Here is a 25,946-nt window from a genome sequence, read left to right on the forward strand (position 1 = left end):
CCCCCTGTTATAAGTTATTATACAGTTGTTTCCAATATGTAGAAATATGGTAGTATAATTTGGTTAGGTTTGTTTTATGTTGCGATTAAAGGTTGCACTGTCACCATGTTGATTTTGAATTGGTTTTAATAGGAAGAGAGTAAGAAGGACAAAGTGGGAATGGTTTGAAGAAATTAGTAGATATTAGATATTTTCTTCATTGGAGTAATTCTTTCTAATATTTGCTTTTTAGAAAATCGTTTCCAGAAATATACCAATCAGATTCTGAAGGATGGGAATCTTCAAAAGACCTCAGAAGTAATCTTGGACATTTAGAATCAGAACTTCTATTTCTAAGTACGCTTACTGGCATCAGTATTAGAAATTACTCCAAGAAGACAGAGAACCTAACAAGCCCTGAAATGGAAGAAAAGAGTAAGTGTTCATTTCAACCTAGAAGTGGTGGTGAAGCTTACCTTGTTAAGAATAGGAAATTAGTTGGGATATGGTTGAATAAAATTGTAGAAGGAAACTATTTGAATGTGTGGTTTTGTAGGGTTAAAGCTTGTTTTGTAGGGTGTCTTTTGAACATCACACTTTGTATAATACTCTTTTAAAAGGTGCCTGAGGTGGATATTAAAGAAGATACAGTCTCCTATTAAGTAACATAATAGTTACAGAACAGAGATAAGTATTGTATGAACAACAGTACCATTAATTTTGTAATTCTCAGGAGAGTTGTCCCCCACTGACTTGAGAGCTGCCCTGTATACAGTGCTGTCCTAATGAATATGGCCTGGGGCCAATATAAATGTCTCAGCAGCTGGACCATTTTCTGGAGGAGGGTTTCTGGTCTCAATAACTAAGTTTTATTGCCAAGGATCTGTGATGCACTAACAGGAAAGGGGAAGCCAATTCAGCTGTGCAGTCGCATGTCAGGAACTTTGTTTGGACTAAGGTAGCATTCCCTAAAGAAGGAAGTGCTTTTGGAAATGCTGCCTGACTTCCACCAAAATAACCCTCATGACAGGGGAAGAGGGAGAGTGACCCTCACAGGGTCTTGGGCAGCTCACCTCAGTGGAAGTTTGAATGGCATACAGAAATGAGTGATGGCATTTAGATATTTCAGGTACTTGAAAGGAAGAGATGGGATACAGAGAGGATGGAGAGTGAGGGTAGGTCAGGTATGAGACTTGTGCTGGTACAGAAGTCTGTCTCCCTGTTTTCAGACCCAAGTTTACCCACGTCTGTTGATACTTGTGCTGCCGGTTCCGAATGTCTTTCTGGTCCTCTGCTATCTAAGTGGGCTTGATTTGGAGCTTTCCCCATTGTTGGCTTAGGTTTTGGTTTGCCAGTTCAGTTCTACTTTTCTTTGTGATATCTCTCTCATCCATCTGATTTTCAGCTTTCAAAATGGTGTTACTCTCATCTTTCTCCCCTTTATCCTTGTAGAATTGTGCCCTTCTAAAACTACTTTCATTAGCAAAACTAGATGGTGATAAAGCCAGAATAGTGGTTATCTCTTGGGGTGGGGTAGCGTATAGCCTGGAGAAGGGCATGAGGCAACTTCATGGAGTACTTTAAAATTTCTGGATCTTGATTTCGGTGGCCGTTACATGGGAAATACATATGTAAAAAAATATTGAGCTGCATACGTAAGAATAGGGTATTTTATGTATTTAAGTGTATTCATGTTATATCTCAAAAAAATAATCTTGCTATCATTTTAGTAATGTTTTGAGAGATAACAGAAGTAAATACATATATTGAATTTACTGTCTTTAGAACCAGGTAATGTTGAAAAACTGAAAAACATCTAACAGTTGTCATGATTCAAACTTGTCTAGGGTTATACTAGCATATTTCTATTTCTTACCTTAATCTTTGGTATAATTGAGAACTAGAAATTACAAGTTGATTCAATCCTATTTCACAAAGGTAATCAGTTGGATGGACATTATTCTAGATATTTTCAAGGCAAATACTAACATATACTTCACACATATACCAACATGCGTATTATAGATATTCACACAAAATTAAATAATAAGTATTTGAAGAATCTTGTTATTTGCAAATGAAGCATTTGTTCTTCTGACTTACAGGTATAAAGAAAGTTCTACAGAGATACAAATTATCAGGAACTTGCCGCATGATTTCGTTTCAACTTGAATTTCAAATTCTGGAAGTCCAGGTAAATTAAGGATCTTGTTGTGATAACAGAGGCTCTGTTGCTATGAAATAAAAGTTCCCACCCCACAGCCTCCAGCAGGGGCTGCGCTGCAGAGGAGTTTATGAATCAGGATCTTTGTAGAGCACATTTCTGCAAAGTGGTGTCATTTCACCACAATTTTAAAGTATAAATACACTACCGCAGCCACTGCAGATGGTAGAGCTGTTGCTGAGGGTGTTTACTAGCGGGTAGGTAGCAAGACGCCCCTGGGCTCCCAGTGCAAGGCTTGAGATCATGGGAGCAGCGCTGGATGCCTTCACTAGCCAGCTGGTGTGCCAGATGTCTGTTAGCAGTTATCTGTTGCTGCTTAACAATTTTCCCCAAAGGTAACGGCTTAAAACAACAACAGTAACATTTATTATGTCACCCATTTTCCGGAGATCAGGACTTTGGGAGCAGCTGAGTTGCATGTTCTTGCTTAGGGCCTCTTGTGAGATGATGGTCATCTGGGACCAGCCATCTGCATACTGCTCTGGGCTGGAGTTGAGACTTCCAGGTGGGTCACAGTGAGCCAGACTGCTGAGACACAGCATAGGAGGCGGATCCTTCTGCTAAGATTCTCCATAAAATCAGAAAGCAGACAGAAGGTCATGTGTGCACCTGGCCAGGATGGGGCAAAAGAACAAGGTTCAGACACTTTTAAAGGCTGGCGCTGAGAAGAGTGGGATCCAGGCATAATTTTGAGAACTGACAGGGGAAGGCTCATGCTTTGGTAGCAGAAAGCACTTTCTTTTTTTTTTTTTTTTTTAATTAATTTATTTATTAGTTTCAGGTGTACAAAACAAGGCAATACTTAGACGTTCATCATCCACATCCCTCACACTGTGAACCCCCCCCCATCCACTATCCCTCCGACCTCACACTGAACCATCACATTATATATATAAAATTATAGTTGGCATTCATTAATGTTTAGCTTCTGGTGTACAATGCCATGATCAGGTATCCACAGTATCCCTGAGGTGGTCTCCCAAATAGGACGCATGTCCATCGGATACCCAACAAAATCTTTACAACATTATAGAATACCTTCCCCAAATTAATTTTCAAAAAAACCCTGAGGCCGTCTTGTGGTTACCAGCTGCTTCCAAATCCCTTCACCTTTCCCCTTATGCCCAACCCCCTCCCACACACCCATCTAACCACTCTCGGTTTTTTCTCTGCGTCCCCAAAACTGTCTCTGATTAGTTCATTCACATAGTCTTTTCTTTAGATTCCATATATAAGTGAGATCATATGGTACTTGTCTTTCTCTTTCTGACTTATTTCACTTAACATAATGCTCTCTAGATCCATCCATGTTGCTGCAAATGATAAGATTTCTTTCTTCTTCATGGCTGCGTAATACTCCATTGTATAAATGTACCACAGCTTCTTAATGCAGTCATCTACCAATGGGCATTTTGGTTGTTTCCATATCTTGGCTATTGTGTAAAGTGCTGCAATAAACATAGGAGTGCATACAGATTTTTGAATTGGAGTTTTGGATTTCTCCGGGTAGATGCCTAGGAGTGGAATTACTGGATCATAGGGTAGTTCCATTTTCAGATTCCTGAGATACCTCCATACTGTTTTCCATAGTGGCTGCACTAATCTGCAGTCCCACCAACAGTGCACTAGTGTTCCCTTTTCTCCACATCCGCGCCAGCATTTGTTGTTTGTTGATTTATTGATAATAGCCATTTTGACTGGAGTGAGGTGGTATCTCATTGTGGTTTTTATTTGCATTTCTCTGATGGTTAGTGAGGTTGAGCATTTCTTCATATGTCTTCTTGCCTTCTGTATGTCCTTTTTAGAGAAATGTCTCCCCAAGTCCTCTGCCCATTTTTTAATTGGGTTGTTTGTTTTTTTGGAGTTGAGTTGAGTAAGTTTTTTATAGATTTGTGATATTAATCCCTTATCAGATATATCATTGGCAAATATCTTTTCCCATACAGTAGGATCCCTTTTTGTTTTATTGATGGTTTCCTTTGCTGTGAAAAAACTTTTTAGTTTGATGTAATCCCACATGTTTATTTTTTCTCTTACTTCGCTCGCGCGAGGGGATATATCAGTGAAAATCTTACTCCGGGTAATGTCCATGAAGTTTCTTCCTATATTTTCTTCTAGATATTTTATGGTTTCAGATCTTACATTTAAGTCTTTAAGCCATTTTGAATTTGTTTTTGTATATGGTGTAAGGAGGTGGTCCAGCTTCATTTTCTTGCATGTGTCTGTCCAGGTTTCCCAACACCACTTATTGAACAGGCTGTCTTTACCCCATCGTACATTCTTGCTTCCATTGTCATAGATTAGATGGGCATATAGGCATGGATTTACGTCTGGACTCTCTATTCTGTTCCATTGATCTATGTATCTATTTTTATGCCAGTACCATGTTGTTTTGATTACTGTAGCCTTGTAGTATAGTTTGAAATCAGGTATCGTTATACCTCCCACTTTGTTCTTATTTCTCAAGATTGCTGAGGCTATCCGGGGTCTTTTATGGTCCCATATAAATTTTAGGATTATATGTTCTATTTCTGTGAAAAACGTCGTTGGTAGTTTGATAGGAATTGCGTTGAATATGTATATTGCCTTAGGCAGTATGGACATTTTAACTATGTTAATTCTTCCTATCCATGAACATGGAATGTGTTTCCATCTATTTATGTCTTCTTTCATTTCTTTCTTCAGTGTTGTATAATTTTCTGAGTACAGATCCTTTACATCTTTGGTTAGATTTATTCCCAGATATTTTATAGTCTTTGGAGCAATTGTAAATGGAATTGTTTTTTTAATTTCTCCTTCTGCTATTTTATCATTGGTATATACAAATGCAACTGATTTCCGAATATTAATTTTATATCCTGCTACTTTACTAAATTCATCTATCAGCTCTAATAGTTTCTTGGTGGAGTCTTTAGGGTTCTCTATATATAGTATCATATCATCTGCATATAATGTAATGTTACTTCCTCCTTACTGATTTTGATGCCTTATGTTTCTTTTTCTTGTCTGATTGCTGTGGCTAGAACTTCCAGCACTATGTTGAATAGAAGTGGAGAAAGTGGGCAACCTTGTCTTGTTCCTGATCTTAGGGGGAATGGTTTTAGCTTTTCCCCATTGAGTATGATGTTAGCTGTGGGTTTGTCATATATGGCCTTTATTATGTTAAGATATGATCCCTCTATTCCCACTTTCTTAAGGGTTTTTATCATAAAAGGTTGCTGTATTTTATCAAATGCTTTTTCTGCATCTATTGATATGATCATGTGATTTTTATTTTTCATTTTGTTAATGTGGTGTATCACACTAATTGATTTGCGGATGTTGAACCACCCCTGCATACCAGGGATGAATCCCACTTGATCATGGTGTATGATCTTTTTAATGTATTGCTGAATTCTGTTTGCTAGTAATTTGTTGAGAATTTTTGCATCTATGTTCATTAGAGATATCGGCCTGTAGTTTTCTTTCTTTGTGGTGTCTTTGTCTGCTTTTGGTATCAGGGTGATAGTGGCTTCGTAAAAAGTGTTTGGGAGTCTTCCTTCCTTCTGGATTTTTTGGAAGAGCTTGAGGAGAATAGGTGATAATTCTTTTTTGAACGTTTTGAAAAATTCACCTGTAAAGCGATCTGGTCCAGGGCTTTTGTTTGTTGGGAGATTATTGATTACAGATTCAATTTCCCTGGTGGTAATCAGACTGTTCAGGCTTTCTGTTTCTTCTTGAGTTAGCTTTGGAAGGTTGTGCGCCTCTAGAAAATTGTCCATTTCTTCAAGGTTGTCAAATTTGTTGGCATATAGTTGCTCATAGTAATTTCTTAAAATTTTTTGTATTTCTGTGGTGTCTGTTGTCACTTCTCCTCTTTCATTTCTGATTTTATTAATTTGGGTCCTCTCTCTCCTTTTTTTAATGAGTCTGGCTAAAGGTTTGTCAATTTTGTTTATCTTCTCTAAGAACCAACTCTTGGATTCATTGATCTTTTGTATTGTTTTTCTGGTTTCTATTTCATTTATTTCTGCTCTGATCCTTATTATCTCCTTCCTTGTGCTCCCTTTGGGTTTATTTTGCTGTTCTTTTTCCAGATCCCTTAAGTGTGAAGATAAACTGTCAATTAGTGATGTTTCTTGTTTCTTTAGGTAGGCCTGCAGTGCTATGAACTTCCCTCTTAGGACTGCTTTCGCAGCATCCCATAGATTTTGGGTCGTCGTGTTCTCATTCTCATTTGTCTCAAGATATCTTTTGATTTCTTCTTTGATCTGCTGCTTGACCCATTCATTATTTAGCAACATGTTATTCAGCCTCCATGAATTGGTGTATCTGCAGAAAGCACTTTCGACCAGTCGGATTTGCCAGCTGGGCCTTCAGGGAATGTGCAGAGGCCAGGAACATGGAATGGCAGGCAGGCGGCCTTAGCCGCAACTCATCTGCTCAACGGGGCATAGACTAGTCGTCACACCAGGGTCACGGACAAGGTGCTTACATGCAGTCATGCCGTGTACTAGGTTTACACATTCTTACCCTCAGCCACAGAAATAGCCCCAAGTTTTCGCTGTTTAATCTGAGACAGGAGTTGATGTTAGGTGATCAGGACTCCGTCACCTTAGATGTCAGACAACCACCCCCACTAATGAGGACCGCCTGGGTCCAGTTCCTGGGATAGAGGCTTCGCTTCTGAAGAACTCTTTGCAGTCTATGTCCTCGACTGTCACCACTGACCCTGGTGGGCTGCAAATAAGCTGATGGATTTCTAGGCCCCTCATCTGATGTCAGAGCTCCCAGCTTGCTCTTACCTCAGTGTCCACTTTCAGCATTGCCAGGGAGACCAGGAACATCCACAGTTCGGCATTGCCAAGGCTGCTGGAGCAGAATATGACACAGTCAGAAGCACAGGTCAGGAATGGCCCTCAGGGCTGTATACTGTCCCCACATTGGCACCAGGCCTTGGGCCATGTAGGGTCACCAAGGTGCTGTCATTGTTCTGCATGACCTCAAAGATCATCTCCTGAAGACTGAAACAAGTGGACCCAAATGGATTAGTCTCGTTTGGGACGGACAGCCTCTGGAGTTGCTTAAACAAATTATAGAGTAAGTTTTCAAGGCTAGTATGGTGGCTACGTGATCACCCGGCTTTGCCGTCACCCATGTGGCTTCCCAATCCCAGTGTGTTTCACTTTAGCATCTCAGGCATCAGGAAGGGGAATGGACAAGCAAAGGCTCACCTTTTCCATTGAAGGACACTTTCTAGAAGTTGTCATGCTCATAGTTTTCACCTACATCCTGTTGGCCAATAAGTTGGTGCAAAGGAGGCTGGAAATTAAGTCTTCATTATGCATGACAATGTGTCTCATGAAAATTTTGGGCAAGAAAGAAGTACAAAATTGGAGAATACAGGCAGTTTCTGTCTCTATGCTTTGGGGGATGCAGGAAAGAAATCTCAGGAGAGGAAGAGTTGATATTCTTTGAAATTGCCAAAGCTCTCGAGATGTGAGCTATCATTGTTCACATTTGAAAGTATGTAGGTGTTTTTGAACTGCTAAGCTTTACTTGCTACAGAAAACACGTTCTCCCTGGCTATGTTAAGAATACTCACTTTCTCTACGCCCCTTTCCAATTTCATGATTCTTCTTGAGGACCACACTGGTAAGCAAGGTGTTGGAAGCAATCACAAGCAACTCTCAAATCAGCAAGATTTTAGGGATAAGTCACATGTGGCTCTCAGGCTTTTTTGGAGAAGAAAGGCACAAAGAGAACTGTCTTTTTTTTGGTTTTGTTTTGTTGCTTAGAATTCTGATGTAATGGGGTAATGAGAATTATTTTTTTAATTTTTATTATTTAATAGTAAGTCTTTATATATTCTAGGCCTACTCGTATACCTATAGAAATATATTTCTAATAGAATTGCCAGTTCAAAGGAGACGTACGTGTACATTCTGATTGATAGTATCAAATTGCCTTCTAAAATGGTTTGATCATTTTATGTTGAGATTTTTATCATTGAGACTGATAGAAAAGAAAAACCAATGGTGAAGACACAGTAACCTTCTGTGTTCTAAAACATTTTTTTAAACGAAACTTCCACTAGAGGGAGATGTTTAGCTATCAGAAAATTTAAAATTGCCTTATAGACTGTTATAATAAATTCATAGTAATACAATGAAGCAAAAGTGCATAGAAGCAAAAGTGACCTCAAATCACATTAACAGAATGTTGGAACCAAAATGACCTTATAGATTATCTAGGGCAACCGCCTTATTTTACATAGAAATATACCTGGAGAGTTGCTGACCATGTTGGCCCAGCTGCTGTTGTCGGAGGTGGTGGGATGTGCTGTCTCCAGATTGACTGTCTGGCGGCGTGAGCACTGTCCTCTCTGTGTGGAGCTGCAAGGATGGCAGAAATGCCGTGTCGGCATTTGTACATAGTCCACGCAGCATGACTAGTGAGGGGGGTGGGAGTTTGTGGGAAAGGGACAGATAAAGTATATTTTCATAACTTCTGTCCCTACAGTGCAATAAAATGAACAAAGTGATTCAAAAATAGGGAAACTTTTTTTTTTTTTTTAAAGATAAACCTACCATTCTTTTTCTTTCTTTCTTTTTTTTTTTTTTAACAGGACTTTATTGGGGAACAGTGTGTACTTCCAGGACTTTTTTCCAAGTCAAGTTGTTGTCCTTTCAGTCTTGGTTGTGGAGGGTGCCGTTCAGCTTCAAGTTGTGTCCTTTCAGTCTTAGTTGTGGAGGGCGCAGCTCAGCTCCAGGTCCAGTTGCCCGTTGCTAGTTGCAGGGGGCGCAGCCCACCATCCCTTGCAGGACTCGAGGAGTCGAACTGGCAACCTTGTGGTTGAGAGGACACGCTCCAACCAACTGAGCCATCCGGGAGCTCAGCGGCAGCTCAGCTCAAGGTGCCGTGTTCAGTCTTAGTTGCAGGGGGCGCAGTCCACCATCCCTTGCAGGACTCGAGGAGTCGAACTGGCAACCTTGTGGTTGAGAGGACACGCTCCAACCAACTGAGCCATCTTGAGCAGCTCAGCTCAAGGTGCCGTGTTCAGTCTTAGTTGCAGGGGGCGCAGCCCACCATCCCTTGCAGGACTCGAGGAGTCGAACTGGCAACCTTGTGGTTGAGAGGACACGCTCCAACCAACTGAGCCATCCGGGAGCTCAGCGGCAGCTCAGCTCAAGGTGCCGTGTTCAGTCTTAGTTGCAGGGGGCGCAGTCCACCATCCCTTGCAGGACTCGAGGAGTCGAACTGGCAACCTTGTGGTTGAGAGGACACGCTCCAACCAACTGAGCCATCTTGAGCAGCTCAGCTCAAGGTGCCGTGTTCAGTCTTAGTTGCAGGGGGCGCTGCCCACCATCCCTTGCAGGACTCAAGGAGTTGAACCGGCAACCTTGTGGTTGAAAGCCCACTGGCCCATGTGGGAATCAAACCAGCAGCCTTTGGAGTTAGGAGCACGGAGCTCTAACCGCCTGAGCCACCGGGCCGGCCCTCAAAATAGGGAAACTTTTAATTAAAAAGAATAAAATCTTATGTCATATGCTCTAAGGAAAATGTACCTCATACAATGGATGACATTTGAATGTGAATGAAAGAAAACACCGAAACCTGATATAGGTTGCTTCATGAGCAGTATATAAATTTTGCAAAGTTAACAGGACTCTTTTCCTGGATGTCTCTACGCACAGTCCTTAAGCTATAAAGAAAGAACTGTGGACTTAAGTTAAATGGACTGTAGTAGAAAGGAGTGTGCTGCTGAGATGCCCGCTGGGGCTTTGAGGTCAGCTTATTCATAAGCTCCCTTCCCTCCTTTACCAACTTGGGAAGGTTGACGTGCTTAGCAGTGTGACAGGCAGGAGAGGCAGATGGGAAAACAATATTTCAAAGTCAGCCTTCCAGTGGCCGGACAGAATCCAGACCGGAAAAAAAAAAAAAAGGAAGAAAGAGAATAGAGGGCCCAGTAAGTCATAAGCTTTATGCCAGTAGGATTATTTGCCTATCCTAATGGGTGTAAGGCCAAAATCAGCACACTCACATGTACTTGAACAAACGATAAGACGTGCCTCTGAGATATTTTTCATTTTCTTTTTTGTGACAATTCTGTTGAGATATAGTTTACATACCATACACATATCATTTAAAGTATACGTTTGGTAGTTTTTAGTAGTTAGTATTTTAGTAGTTAGTGCTTACAGAGTTTACAACCATCATCACATCAATTTTAGAAAATTATCACCTCAAAAAGAAACCCCATACTCCTTATCATCCCTCAATCCTTATCCTTCTGCCCAGACCTATGCAACAGCTAATCAATTTTCTATCTCTATGGATTTGCCTATTCCAGACATTTCATATAAATGGAATCATAATTTGCTATCTTTTTGATTGGCTTCTTTCACTTAGTATAATGTTTTCAAGGTTCATTCATGTTGTAGTATGTATCATTACTTCTCTTTTTCTTTTCTTGGCTGAATAATATTCCATTGTGAGGATATACCCTATTTCCCCGAAAATAAGACCGGGTCTTATATTAATTTTTGCTCCAAAAGATGCATTAGGGCTTATTTTCAGGGGATGTCTTATTTTTTTAATGTACAACAATCTACATTTATTCAAATACAGTCATGTCATCTTCTGGAACATCGTCATAACTCTCCAAACTCCAAATTCTGGCTTGAATCTCTTGCGACTCCATTTCCTGTAGAACAGTTGACCCAATCTCTCATGCCCAGCAAAGTTTTCTTGCTGATTGACAAAGTTTCCACGCCGATTTCTCTCCATTCTATTTTCAATGTAGTCATTGATTTCCATGCGCAAACGGTCCTTGAATGGCTTGTTTATTGCAATATCGAGTTTGGAGATAGGCAGTCATTCCTGCAGGAATCAGTATTTGATCTATTCTCTCTGCAAGGAAGTTCTTCATGTCTTTAGTGCGGTGAGTGCTGGCTGAATCCCAGACTAGCAGAACTCTTTGGCCACCTTGCAAAACAAGTGGCAGCATGAAATCGACCCACTGCCTTATAACTGCTTGTGGGCACCAGGCTTTTTTGGTTTCAAGATCATAAATGCCTGAAACACATTCAACCTTATCTTTCTTGCCCTTAGTGGTGATTAGAGGTGGGGCTTTCTTTCCATCCAGACGAATTGCCAAAATACAGGTGACACGTGCACTTTCATAACCAGTAGAGGTAGATTGACGAGGCACCCCTCTGATCAATTGTCATTTGAGATCCCTGGCCCAGAAACACTGCAGTTTCATCCATTACAATCATGTTGGAGAGTTGGTATTTAGAAAAAGTCGATGCCATCAACAAAGGACTTGAATACAAGTGCACGTTTAATAACTTCAGTATCTTCCAGCTTGAACCATGTTGTCGATCTTCTTAGAGATAGTTCATATTGCTGAAGGAAGCCACCCAGCCAGTGTTGTGATGCTTTGAATTCTTCTGGGGGTATTTCTAACTGGGGTGCCATTGCAAGGGCAAATGCTTGAACATCAGCCCTGCGCACAACCAAAGCCTTTGCTTTCCTGTCAGCAGTCCATTCACAGAGGATGTCTTCTAGCTCAGGAAATAGTGGTTGCCGACCTGATCCACACTTGCGCTTCTTAGCATTTCCCTCGTCCACCTGTTGACTGAGGTTATCGTACTCTGCTCACCATTTTCGGACGACGCGGAGATCCAACTTCTCTGCAGAGAGCCGTAAGATTCTCGCCCGGAGAGTCCCCATGATTCCTTTCTTGTACTCGAAGGAATAGCTCTTTCTTTTTGCAGTTATCTTGTCTGGGGGTCAAAATATTATTCCCTTTAAATCTACCGTTAAATCAAATGTTAACTGAAGATTTATGAGACAAGAGTGGCAACAAAAATGATGACAGTTAAGAATGGTCCACACAAAAGCGATGAAAAATTGCAGGCACCAAAATTCAGAAAACATTTCTTTATTTCACACGAGTGCATTAAGTACGTCCATTACAACATAAGACGTATTGAATTATCAAGATTCATATTAGACACAACCACGTCCATTCGTTATCAAGTGCGCATGTTTTTTGTGCGTTGTGTCTGTACTCCGATTTGTCATTTGGCAATAAGTCTCGAGTTCATCTGTTTATATAGGTGTTTACCTTTCGTCCAAAGGTGCCTGTTTGGGTATTTACAAATACTTAATTATAATTTATATTATCATATATGTCAATAATATTATTTATTTATATTTAATTATATATTAATATTGTTATTTCATAATTCAATATGTCCGTCGTGTGTTGCAATGGACGTACTAAATGTGTCTGTCTGGTTGACGATCTTAACTGTGGTTTATTTTGGGGGTAGGGCTTATATTACGAGCATCCTGAAAAATCATGCTAGGGCTTATTTTCTGGCTAGGTCTTATTTTTGGGGAAATACAGTATCACATTTTGTTTATTCATTCATCAGTTGATGGACATTTGAGTTATTTTCACCTTTTGGCCCTTATGAATAATGTTGCTATAAACTTTTTCTTTTTAAACATTTTATTGGGGAAGGGGAGCAGTGTGTACTTCCAGGAATTTTTTTTTTTCCAAGTTAAGTTGTTCTTTCAATTTTCATTGTGGAGGGTGCCATTCAGCTTCACGTTGTTGTCCTTTCAGTCTTACTTGTAGAGGGCGCAGCTCAGCTCCAGGTCCAGTTGCCATTGCTAGTTGCAGGGCTCACCATCCCTTGCAGGACTCGAGGAATTGAACTGGAAACCTTGTGGTTGAGAGCTCACTGGCCCATGTGGGAATCAAACTGGCAGCCTTTGGAGTTAGGAGCATGGAGCTCTAACCGCCTGAGCCACCGGGCTGGCCCACTAATAACCATTTATACTAGTTTTTAAATAGACATGTTTTCATTTTTCTTGGGTATATATCTAGGAGTAGAATTACTGGGTCAAATTGAATTATCAGACGATGGCTGATGATGCTGAGCATCTTTTCATGTGCTTATTAGCCATTGTATGTCATCTTTGGAGAAATGTCTGTTGAGATCCTTTGTTAGTTGTTGATGGGGTTGTCTTTTTATTATTGAGTTGTAAGGATGCCTCAGGAATGTATGTTTCTAATGATAGTGGTAGATGCCCACAGATAGCCTAGTGAAACTGCAGCTATTCCTAAAAATTCCCACTATACCCTCAAACACCTGAAAAACTAAACAAAGATTATAAACCATCAATATCCATTTCTTCAGCAGCTCAAGATACAAGGAGACACCCTAAGCCCAAACCTTGCTTAGATTCCTTTCTAATGAACACTGCCTTTCTTTGCCCTGTCAATTTCTCACAAATTTATTGTTTAATTGTCTAAAAAGTATTGGGAGGTGCCTAATTTTTTCATTTCTTAGAGCCTCATTTTATGATCTGAGCATCATATTGTGATTTTCCCATGCACATATATTAAATTGTTTTTTCTCCTATTGAAAAAAAAAAAAAGATACAAGGAGACAAATCAGATAGTACCCAGACAAATGGGGAAAAGTCAAGGAGTATCCACTCACTCTGTTCCTGGAAATAGCAAACATTTCTAAACTACTCCTGTTAACAAGTAGGAGCCACAGAGTTCAAAGCCCAAAGATAGAGTTCTTTCTTCATCTTGTAGGACCTACCTGTGCAAAAATACTACTATGAAAAAATTCACAAGAAAATGGAGATAAATTTACTTTATTAACCAAGAAATACAAGAACATGCTATATAAAAATTGCTCTGACTCTCAAATGAAAGGCATTTAAAGAAAATTAAATAAGAATAAAAGAAAGCTGAGAAGGAGGGGGAAGGAAGGAAGGAAATAATGATCACAGTGCTGAGAACTACAGAAGTAGCCAGGAGTAGAATATAATATGAAGGATAAGCTTGAGAAAAATCACCTGTAAGAACAATTGAAAAGAAGAAAAATCTGGAAGATAGACAATATATGATTTTTCCAAAATCAAGAATATAAAAAAAAAAGTGAAAGAAATTATAGGCAAATACGTAATAGAAGAATATCGACCAGAGTAAAGATAAAAAACTGAATTTGCAGTTTAAAGTATGTAGCAGTTTGTTTAGCAGTCCTCCTTATTGAAAATAGAGTTGTTTTAGGATTTTTGTAATAAATAACTAGAAGTTTTTGTCTTCGTTTCATAATACTTTAGAATAGATTCTTGGAAGTCAAATTACTGAGACAGAGATTATGAATATTTTAAGTTATGCATTGCCTAAATGATTTTATAGAAAAAATCATCTCATTGCTTTAATTTACATTTATTTTATTACTAGTGAGAACGAACAGTATTTTCCATGTAAATTGGCATTTACCTGAGTTTTTTGTTCATGTCCTTTGCCTTTTTCTTTGCACTTTTCCTATCTCCTTGTTATGTTTATGGTAAAAATTTTCCTTAGTTTATTGCTTCTCTTTTTTGCTTAGTTTTTTCTATTACCATTTGCTTAGAGAGTTCTTCCTTACTCAGTTATCTGTTAAATGTCTATATTTCCTCCTAATATTTTATGGTTTCAGTGTTTATATTTAAGTAACAATTACTTTGGAGTTCATTTTGGTTTGGTATGGAGCAAGATTCTGATTTTATTCTTTTAACAAATAACCAATATTTTCAGTACCTTCTGTTGATTACCTTTTTCTATTACTTGGTGGCATTTTATTTTTCATATTTTTAAGTTATTTTTATCTTTTTATTTTATTTAAAAGTTGCTGTACTCTGACTCATAAACTTTTTTTAAATTTTAGAATAAGGAGAATTTATCTTCTGTTATTGCTGACCTCAACATAATAATGGAGCCCACCACCACATATTCAGAATTAAGTGAATTTGTATCTAGGTAAGTTATTTTACAAATTTACTTTTTTTAGGGAATTTTTTTCACTCTGTACTTTTGAGTTTACCTGTTCTCTCTTCTTGATAAATAAATATCAAAATATCTCTGAAAGCATGACACCATTATTATGGCTTGTATTTAAGACTATATTCTCTATATCTAATATTCTGTCATTCAATAAAAATGTGTTATACATTCACTGTGTCCTAGGCATTAAAATTAAAATGTGAGCAAAAACAGATGTAACCCTTGATCCTCCTGGAATTTATAGCTCAGTGGAGAAGTCAGGTATTAAATAATCACAGAAATCTAAAGTCGTGCCTGGGTTAAACGCTGCACCAGAAGAGTTGCATAATACTGTTGAAGCATATATGTGTACATCTGGGAGACTTTCTGGGCGAACATGGAATGATTTTCTGAAACTTGTGCTGACAGCTGAAAATTAGTAGGTGAAAACAAAGAGATCTTGGACAGAGTAGCTTGTGCGTAGGAACTGTGCTCGGAGGGGTCATGGCATCTGTGAACAACTGGCAGGAGGCCCGAGAATTAGAGGAGTGTGGGGTGAGATGAAGCCAGCAAACTATGGAAGGTCCACATTGTGTAAACTTTGGTGTAAGGAGTTTGGTCACAGTCCCAAGACCAACATGAAGCTATGGAAAGGTTTGAAGCAGAGTGTAAGGAAGGCAGAAGTGTGACCCCCTAGAAAGAATTATTCTAGATGCTGCAGGGAGAAGAGATTGAAGGAGTGCCATAGGGGAACGCAGTAGGTTCAGTGAGTAGCCAGTGAAGACCATTCAAGCAACAGAAGTTTATAGTTTGGACTAGAATAATGGTAGTTGAAGTAGAGAGCTGGATGGGTTTCAGGAATATTTAGGAAGCACAATTGAATGGACATAGCGTTGGTTGAATAAGAGGGGTCAGGAGTCATTGACAGGGAATAACTTCTTGATGATGGTGATTGCATTTGTTGAAACAGAAAGTTGGAAGAGGACCAAGTCAGATGAGACTGTGACATGTTGGACTTGAGTGCCTATGAAACATTGAAATAAAAGTATGAAGTAGGCAGCTCAGAAAAGGTATAGGTGGGAGATATAATACTGGAGTTATCTGTCAGTGGATAGAAGTTAAACACGAGCAGGAATGAGATTGCCTATGGAGGGAATATAGAGTGACAATAGGAAAAGGTCTGGAACTGAACCACGAGGAATTCTAAAATGTACTGCCGAATGGACGAGAAGGATCCTGCAAAGGAATTAGAAAAGGAACTGTTTTTTGGAGGTGGGAAGAAAACCAGGAATGTGTTGTTGACCTTTGACAACTGCCTTGACAGTTTTTCTTCCAATATTTTCTGGATTGCATAGGTTGTGACAAGTCAATTCATTTTGTTATTTTCTGTGTGTGTATTTTTTGGGCGCCTTCAAACTTTTTTCTTAATTTTTCTTTTCCACAGTTTGTATTATATCTAGGGTGTATTTGTGTGAAAATTTCCCACCATATCTTTTCAGATACTTCTGTCTTGTTTTCTATTCTTCAACTCTAATTACACACACGTTAGACAATTTGATATATTGTCTCAGTGTTTGGATGCTCTGTTCTATTTCTTACACTCTTTTATTTCCTTCGCATTTCAGTTTGGATAATTTCTATTACCCTATCTTCAAGTTTACAGAGTCTTTCCTCAGCTGAAGTCTGCCAATGAGCCCATTAAAGGAATTCTTCAATTCTAATGTAATGTTTTTTAGTTCTACCATTTTCATTTGATTCTGAATTTCTCTCTCTGCCGAAATTTCCCATTTGTTCATGCATGTTGTCCAACTTTTCCACTAGATCTTTTAATGTATTAATCATAATTATTTTAAACATTTTATTATGGGAAATTTCAAATATATGAAAAAATAATAGTGTAGTTATTAACCTGCAGCTACCCATTAGGCACCTTTGACAATTATCAGTATTTTGCCAACCTTAGTTCATTTATTCTTACACACGTGGTTTTTAACTTTTAATTCTGAAATAATTATATGTTCAAAGGAATTTGAAAATTAACCAATATACAAGGAGATTTCATACACACTTCTTTCAGTATCCAACAATGTTAACATCTTGTATAATTGCAGTATACTAACAAACCCAGAAACTTGACAGTAAAACCCACAGAGCTTTTTCAGATTTTGCTAGTTTTATAAGCACTTTGTGTGTGTGTTTGTGTGTGTGTATGTTCTATGCAATTTTATCACCTGTGTAGCTTTATGAAACCACCACCACATTCAAGATACAAGATCATTTCATACTCCTTCGTACTAGCTCCTACTTTTTCCCTCAATTTTTTTTATTGTGGTAAAATATACCTAACATAAAATTTACCTCCTTAACTATTTCTGAGTGTAAAGTTCAGTGGTATTAAATACATAACGTTGTACTACCATCACCATTATCCATCTCTGTAACTCTTCATCTTGTAAAACTGAAGGAATATATCCATTAAACAATAACTCTCCTTACCCTAGCCCCTAGCAAACACCATTCTTCCTTCTGTCTGTGATTTTTAATTATGGTGATTTTAAAGTCCCTGTCTGATAGTGCCAACCTCTGAATCATCTTTGAGTCTAATTCTTCTGATTATTTTTAAATGGGTGGTTTTTTCCTTGAATTTTTGTCATATAATTTTTTATTGAGTGATGGGCATTATCTGTGGAAAAACAGTAGAGACTGAAGCAAATAATATTTATGCCAAAAGAAACGGGTACATTTATCAGGCCGTTAGTATGGGCATTAATTTAAGATAGTCAGCAGTTGAGCTGGATTTGTGATTTTTGTTGCTTTCATTACCTTCAGGCACCATAGGCTTCTAATTCTTCCAGCAGTGAAGTCAAATTCACTTCTTCCTCATGCTTAGAATGGGGTTTGGGAACTGGAGGGTTTTCCTCGGTGTTCCAGCCGCTCTCAGCTCTTAGCAGTCCTATGAGGCTGTACCTCATCAGGGAATCTTTCTCTGCACTTGACTCTCCACTAGCAGTTGATGTTGCTGCTTGTTACTTGGTGGGAACAAAGGGAGTTCTGTGTTTTCATGGTCTGTCCTCAGTATTGGAAAGGTCCCAAGGACCTGTGCCTGGGGGGTAGGACTCCCAGTGTTCCTTTTCTTTCTTCCCAGTGCGGCCAAACCCTCAGCCTGGGCCTATGAATGGTCTTGGGTGAAAGAGAGCTCCTTGTCCTTCCCCCAGTGGTGGCAGATGTAGGCTTAGTATTGGCGTGGGTCCTGGGCCCAGTGGGTTTCCCGCCCCTCCACAGAACAGAAGGCTTTTTCTCTGCCCCTTTTCCGGAAGCCATGGATCTTTGTTTTGGTAGCAGGAGTGTGTACTGCCCTTCTCCCACAGTCAGATGGGTTTGACTTCTGCTTGTCCCCTGGAAGTAAGGGATTTTTTCTTCCATAGCTTTGCTGCCTCTCCTTCAATGGCTTAGGGTTTTTGCTTCACACCAGAGAAGAGTTCTGGCTTCATTTTGTACCCAAGAGCTGATCACCTCTTCACGCCGATAGCACTGAGGGGAGCTCTCTCCGGGCTGCTGCCATGACCCCAATGTTTCTGATGGAGTCCCTTTGTTTCTGGGGTTCCCATCTGTGGAGTTCTCAGATGACAGTCTACTTCACATTTGTCCTTTAAGAATATGTTGAAATTTTAGGTAATTTCTTGTTACCCACTTGTGTGGTCGTTGCTTCCCTTTAACCAAAGGTGAAGTGTTTATAGTTTATGTGTCGTGTTCTCCTTTGAGGGAGAACAATGTTAATTTTCTTGGTTGTCTTGTGACTTCAGGTGTTGATGGGCTCAAGATTTTATTCAGATTTTACTTGATGTTAAGTTGAGACTGATCTTCTCTGCAGCTTTTTACATCCTAAGTAGAAGCAGAACTCTTTCCTGATTTTCTCTGATTCTCATTCTGGAATTTGAGACATATTATCCTTTTATCTTCTGTGTTTGACTTACCCTTTCTTTATATTTTCTATCTCTTCATATCTTTGTGCTTATTCCTGATTATTCCTCAGATCTATATTAAAGTTCAGTGGAAAGTGAAATATAGATCTGTCATTTTGTGACTAACTTGCTCTTAAACCCCCTTCCACTGAGATTTTTCAATTTCACTGACAGTACTTGTCGTTTGTAAAAGTTCTATGTATCTCTCTTTCAAATTTTCCTGTTCCTTTTTAAAATAAAGAATCTTGATTTTTCAATAGTTGCTTTTCCATGCAATTATTCTGAATTATCTCCTTAGATATGTGTTCCAGTAAAGGATAATTATTTCTTCAAATTGTGTCTAAGCTGTATTATTGAATCCATCTTTTTTTTTTTTTTTTCAAAGATTGGGGAAGGGGAACAGGACTTTATTGGGGAACAGTGTGTACTTCCAGGACTTTTTTCCAAGTCAAGTTGTTGTCCTTTCAATCTTAGCTGTGGAGGGTGCCTTTCAGCTTCAAGTTGTTGTCCTTTCAGTCTTAGCTGTGGAGGGCGCAGCTCAGCTCCAGGTCCAGTTGCCGTTGCTAGTTGCAGGGGGCGCAGCCCACCATCCCTTGCGGGAGTCTAACTGGCAACCTTGTGGTTGAGAGTACGCATTCAGCAATCCGGCAGCTCAGCTGCAGCTCAGCTCAAGGTGCTGTGTTCAATCTTAGTTGCAGGGGGCAGAGCCCACCATCCCTTGCGGGACTCGAGGAGTTGAACCGGCAACTTTGTGGTTGAGAGCCCACTGGCCCATGTGGGAATCGAACCGGCAGCCTTCGGAGTTAGGAGCACGGAGCTCTAACCACCTGAGCCCCCGGGGCCCTGAACCCATGTATTGATCTTTCAACCTCACTGTCAAGACTAGTGGTGTCTCAAAGTTATCCTTTGAACTTTGTGACCTCTTTCATAATTAAACTTTTTTTTTCTTTTTTTCTAAAATTTTAAATATTTTAATTAACATACAATAAAATTCACTTTTTTTGTCATAGAAGTCTTACCAATTTAATACAAATATAAGTATATATTCATGTAACTACTACCATAATCAGAATAAAGAACAATTCCATAATACCAAAATATACTCTCTCATGCTGCCCTTTTTAGATCTAAGCCCCACTCACCCTTCTATACTCTGGCAACCATTGGTGTGTCCTTCGTCAGTAGAGTTTTGCCTTTTTCAGATGGAATCACACAGTATGGAAACGCTCAGGACTGGCTCATTACACTCACGACAATGCCTCTGAGATGCATCCGCGCTGTTGCATATATCAGTAGGTTTCCCTTGTATTGCTGAGTAGTACTGTATGGGTGTTCCACAGTGGACCATTTACCTGTTCAAGGGCATTGAAGTTGCTTCCAGTTGTTTGCTATTATGAACAGAAGTTCTATAAACATTTGTGTAGAGCGTTTTGTAGAGGGTAAATGTAAGTTTTCATTTCTCTTAGAGATGGGCAAACTTTGATTTACAGACCAGCTGCCTATTTTTATAAAAGAAATTTTATTGAAGCACAGTCATACCTATTCCTTTATAACAGAGGAAAGTAATTGTAAGAGACAATGTAGCCTGCAAGCTTGAAGTATTTACTGTTGGATGTGTTAAGGAAAGTTTACTGATTTCTGCTCTAGGATGAACACCCGGGAATTGAGCTGTTGGGTCATACGGTAGGTGTAGTGTATGTGTTACTTTATAAGAAACTGCCAGGCCATTTTCCAGAGGGTTGTACCATTATGTATTCCAACCAGCAACGTATGAGAGTATTGGTAGCTCCACATTCTCTTCAACACTTGGTGTTTATTTTTGAATTGAGCCATTCTAGTAGGAGTATAGTATATCTCATTTTCCTCTTGGTTAGTAATGTGAGCATATTTACATATGTTTAATTGCCATCTGTTCATCCTCTTTTATGTTCAAGTCTTTTACTCATTGCTTCATTGGGTTATTTTCTCACAGTTGTTCTGCGAGTTCTTTATATATTCTGCATATAAATCCTTTGTCATATATGCAATTTCCAAATATTCTTTGCCATTCTGTAGCTTGTCTTTTCATTTTCTTAACCATATCTTTCAAAGAACAAAGTTTTTTTTATTTCAACAATATCTCATGTTTTTGGTATAATGTCTGAGAACTCTTTGTCTAACCTCAGGTCATGAAGATTTTCTTCAAAATTTTTAGAAATTTTTATTATTTTACTGTTTATATTTAGATCTATGATTCATTTACATATAATGTAATAGTTGATATGTTTGGATTCAGGTGTACCTGTTCAGTAGTCAGTTTTTGTTCTCTCTTGTGTTTTGTTCTTCTGTTTTCCCTTTCATGCCTTATCTGGATTATTAGAATACTTTTTAATATTCCATTTTTATTTGATTTTTGATATCACATATATGAAATATGTACTATAAAAATATAAATATATATTATATGTATTATATATATTACAGGTTGCCATAGAGATCACAGTCTACTTAGAATTAATATTTTGCCACTTCAAATGGAATAGAGAAACCTTATACCAAATAGATCCCTTCACTCTCATCTCTTCATGTTGTAATTTTCATGTATTACTTCTACATACATTGAACTCCCCATCAGACGATGTTATAAATATTATTTTCTGCCTTTTTACATATTTTAAGGAACTTAAGAGAAGTATAGCTTGATACATTTACGCAGATTTTTACCATTTAGGATGCTCTTCCTTCATTTCTGATATTCCAGGTTGCCCTCTGGTACCATTTCCTTTTCATTTGAAGAACTCTTTTTAGTATTTCTCTTTAAGTAGGTTCACTTGGACAAGTTCTTGTAGTTTTCTTTCATCTGAGATTGTCATTATTAAACCTTTGTTCCTGAAGGATGTTTTCACTGGATATTGAATTCTGGGTTGACAGGTCTTTTCTTTCAGTATGTTATAAATGTACATTCAGGTCCTCTTCGTTTCAATATTTTCTTTATCTTCGGGTAAAGAAAGAAGTCATTGGGGGCCAGATAAGGTGAGTAGGGAGGGTGTTCCAATACAGTTATTTGTTTACTGGCTAAAAACTCCCTCACAGACAGTGCTGTGTGAGCTGGTACTTTGTCCTGACTGGTTTTGGTGCCTTAGAGCTGCTGATAGCAAGATGTCTTCAGGAAATGCTAAAATTGGGCACCATGCCGCCAACTTCAAAGCTACAACTGTTATGCCAGTTGGTCAGTTCAAAGATATCAGTCTATCTGAATACAAAGGAAAATGTGTTGTGTTCTTCTTTTACCTTCTTGACTTTACCTTTGTGTGCCCCACGGAGATCATTGCTTTCAGTGATAGGGCAGAAGAATTTAAGAAACTCAACTGCCAAGTGATTGGTGCCTCTGTGGATTCTCACTTCTGTCACCTGGCATGGATCAGTACACCCAAGAAACAAGGAGGACTGGGACCCATGAACATTCCCTTGGTGTCAGACCCCAAGCGCACCATTGCTTAGGACTATGGGGTCTTAAAGGCTGATGAAGGCATCTCGTTCAGGGGCCTCTTTATCATTGATGATAAAGGTATTCTTCGGCAGATCACTGTAAATGACCTCCCTGTCGGCTGCTCTGTGGATGAGACTCTGAGATTAGTTCAGGCCTTCCAGTTCACTGACAAACATGGAGAAGTATGCCCAGCTGGTTGGAAGCCTGGCAGTGATACCATCAAGCCTGATGTCCAGAAGAGCAAAGAATATTCCTCTAAGCAGAAATGAGTGCTGGGCTAGTGGATAGCCATGGGACAAAACCTCTTGTATTACTTGTCATGCTTAAAACACAAGTCCTTAGCCCAGATGTGGTATGGGATAGACAGGCCTTTATTCCTGTGGAGGAAATGGCCTGAACTTTGCTATGAGGCAGAACAATTGATGTGTACAGTAATGAGGCATCACTTTTGATCTTTTGTAGTTTCTATTAAACCGGAACTGAGACCTTGTTTCTTTAAAAAAAAAAAAGTACATTCACTTCCTTCTGGCCCCCCTGGTTTCTGTTGAGAAATCTACCATCTTTGAATCCATGTTTCTTTATATGAAATGTGTCTGTTTTTTGCTTAACTGATTTCAGGATATTTTCTTTTTCTTTAATTTTCAGTAGTTTGATCATGATGTGTATAGGCATGGATTTCTTTGTGTTTATCCTCTCTGAAGATATCTGAGCTCTTTGAATTTGTAAGTTTGTCTTTTACCAAATTTGGTAAGGTTTTCAGCCATTATTTCTTCAAATACACACACACAGAGACAGACACACACACACACACACACAAGGAAAAAAAACGAGGTCAGACAAGTTTTCGAACTCACCCTAGAAAAAGTGCTATGTATGTCATTGCTGAAAATCACTATGGTCACCTTTGAAGTACTCCCCTTGGGAAGCTATGCAACGACGCCAGCACCTAGTCCACCCTTCAAAGCAATTTTGGAACTCTTTTTCTGGAATGGCCATCAGAGCTGTCGTCGTATTACCCTGATGTCCTGATGTCATCAAAATGTCTTTGTTTCAATATTTTCTTTATCTTCGGGTAAAGAAAGAAGTCATTGGGGGCCAGATAAGGTGAGTAGGGAGGCTGTTCCAATACAGTTATTTGTTTACTGGCTAAAAACTCCCTCACAGACAGTGCCGTGTGAGCTGGTACTTTGTCGTGATGTAAGAGCCATGAACTGTTGGCGAAAAGTTCAGGTCGTCTAACTTTTTCACGCAGTCTTTTCAGCACTTCCAAATAGTAAACTTGGTTAGTTTGTCCAAATTCATAATGAATAATCCCTCTGATATCAAAAAAGGTTAGCAACATAGTTGCAACAAGTTCGTGAACTTAATTATCAGACCTCATATACATATATACTGGGGGTGCCAAAAAAATATATACAAGTGGACACTTTGGTCAACATTGCTCAAGCAGCAGTTCGCCGTAATCAGAAGTGTCTGGATGCTGACAGTAACCTCTTTGAGCACCTCTTGTGATTGCAGAAGTCAAGTGTGACTTGTATTCATCTTTTGTTATCGGTATATATTGACTATTACAATTTTAATAGTTTTCCTTTCCTAAAATGTATATACATTTTTTCGGCACCCTCTGTATATACGTATACATATATATGTGTATATATAATGTATATTCAACACTTTTTCTCCTCTGCTTCTGGGTCTTAGATGACATAAATATAAAACCTTCTAGTATTGTTCCTCATGTCCCTGAGGCTCTGTTCATCTTTTTCAATCTTTCCCTTTTTGTTTTATTAAGATTGGATGGTTTCTGTGTAATCATCAATACAATCAGAATATTGAACAGTTCCATCAACATAAAAAAATCTCTTATGTTCTCCCTTTTTAGTCACACCTTCCCCGACTCTTAATGCCTGGCAAAAACGACTCTGATCTTCATCACTAGAGGTTTGCCTTTTACAAAATGTCAAATAAATGAAATCACATGTGGAACCTTTTGAGACTGCCTTCTTAGCATAATGCCTTTGAGATTCATCCACCTTTTCACTTCTGAGTAGTATTCCATTGTATGCATACAGTTTGTTTATCCATTTGCCTGTTGGAAAACATTTGGGATATTACCAGTTTGGTGATTATAAATAGAGCTGCTGTAAACATTCATTAGAGGTTTTTGTGTGTCTGTACCGTGTTTCCCTGAAAATAAGACCGAGTCTTATGTTAATTTTTGCTCCAAAAGACACATTAGGGCTTATGTTTAGGGGATGTCCTCCTGAAAAATCATGCTAGAGCTTATTTTCCGGTTAGGTCTTATTTTCAGGGAAACATGGTAAGTTTTCTTTCTCTAGGGTAAATAACCAGAAGTGGGATTGCTGTGTCACATAATAAGGATATATTTAGTAATAACTGCCAAGCTTTACCAAAGCAACCATACCATTTTACATTCCCACCAGCAATGTGTGAGAGTGACTAATAATGTTTTGGGAAATTAACTATGGATGTTCACTTGAGTTTAGACCTGATAGTCCTAGGAATTTATTTTTGAAATTAAAGTTTATAATTTTTATTCTAAATTTCTTTGTTTTGCTTTATTCTTGAGAAAGAGACATTTAGGGTTATTTTACTTTTCTGACTACTCTAGTTGAAATGTGTCATTGCCAACATTTTGTGAAAGAAATTCATGACATCTGTTTTACATTTAGTGAAGTTTGGACTGTGCCTGGGAAAAGCAGATAAATTACAATCACTCTTACAGCTATACGACACACACACACACACACACACACACACACACACACACACAGACACACTCAATTTCGTTCTCTAATGGAAAACTGTGCTGTAACAGAGTACCTTTTGTGGAGATGTGAATGGGTTTGAAGAAATTGTGACTTACTTCACTATTAAGTAAAGTCCTTTTTTCCAGTGTATGTAGTGGAACAGCCTCGTTCTCTTTCCCTGTCTCTGAATGTCTGTAGTTTGTAGTTTAAACTTTGGCCATTGTAGTTTATAAGATTTTTTTGTTGGCTCAATCCCTTAGCACATGACCAGGAGCTTATTTTTGGCCACCTTGTTTGATGGAGATTAAAATATGTCACTTAGACCTGTAAGCTCTAATGAAGTAACTGCTGCTCTTTAGACCTATATTCTTTGGAGAGTGACTTGTTCACTCAGACGTTAAAAGGGTATTTGTAATAGATGTTGGAGTAAGTTTTAACACTTAATCTTGAGTTTCCCTGTAAAATACTGGTATGTGCTTATATAGCTATGTGTTAAATGCAGCTACTCTTTTATTTTCTCCTTTGTTTTCTTTGTGTCCCATTTGGTCTTTTGTTCCTCTGTTCCCATTTCCTGCTTTCTTTTGGACTATTTAAATATGTTTTAGTATTCCATTTTAATTTATCTACTGACTTTTTGGCCATACCTCTTTGCATTTTTTTTAATTGATTACTAGAGGGATTGCAATATACATAGCCTAACTTTAACAATCAACTTAGG

At 38.6% G+C, this 25,946-nt stretch overlaps 1 protein-coding gene and 1 pseudogene across 2 annotated transcripts in view; both read left to right on the plus strand.

Annotated features, from left to right (window-relative positions):
• CENPP (centromere protein P) overlaps positions 1-25,946 on the plus strand; it is a 237,788-nt gene that overhangs the window by 14,776 nt on the left and 197,066 nt on the right. The window contains exons 2-4 of the mRNA XM_081065631.1: positions 233-414; positions 2,085-2,173; positions 14,932-15,023. Of these exons, the coding sequence (XP_080921757.1) occupies positions 233-414; positions 2,085-2,173; positions 14,932-15,023 (363 nt within the window). The remainder of the gene's footprint in view (positions 1-232; positions 415-2,084; positions 2,174-14,931; positions 15,024-25,946) is intronic.
• On the plus strand, positions 22,127-22,726 carry LOC308504614 (peroxiredoxin-1-like; annotated as a pseudogene). The gene has a single exon. The product of its transcript is annotated as a peroxiredoxin-1-like (transcript).

The sequence above is a fragment of the Rhinolophus hipposideros genome (genome assembly GCF_964194185.1).
Source record: "Rhinolophus hipposideros genome assembly, chromosome: 11".
Lineage (NCBI taxonomy): Eukaryota > Metazoa > Chordata > Mammalia > Chiroptera > Rhinolophidae > Rhinolophus > Rhinolophus hipposideros.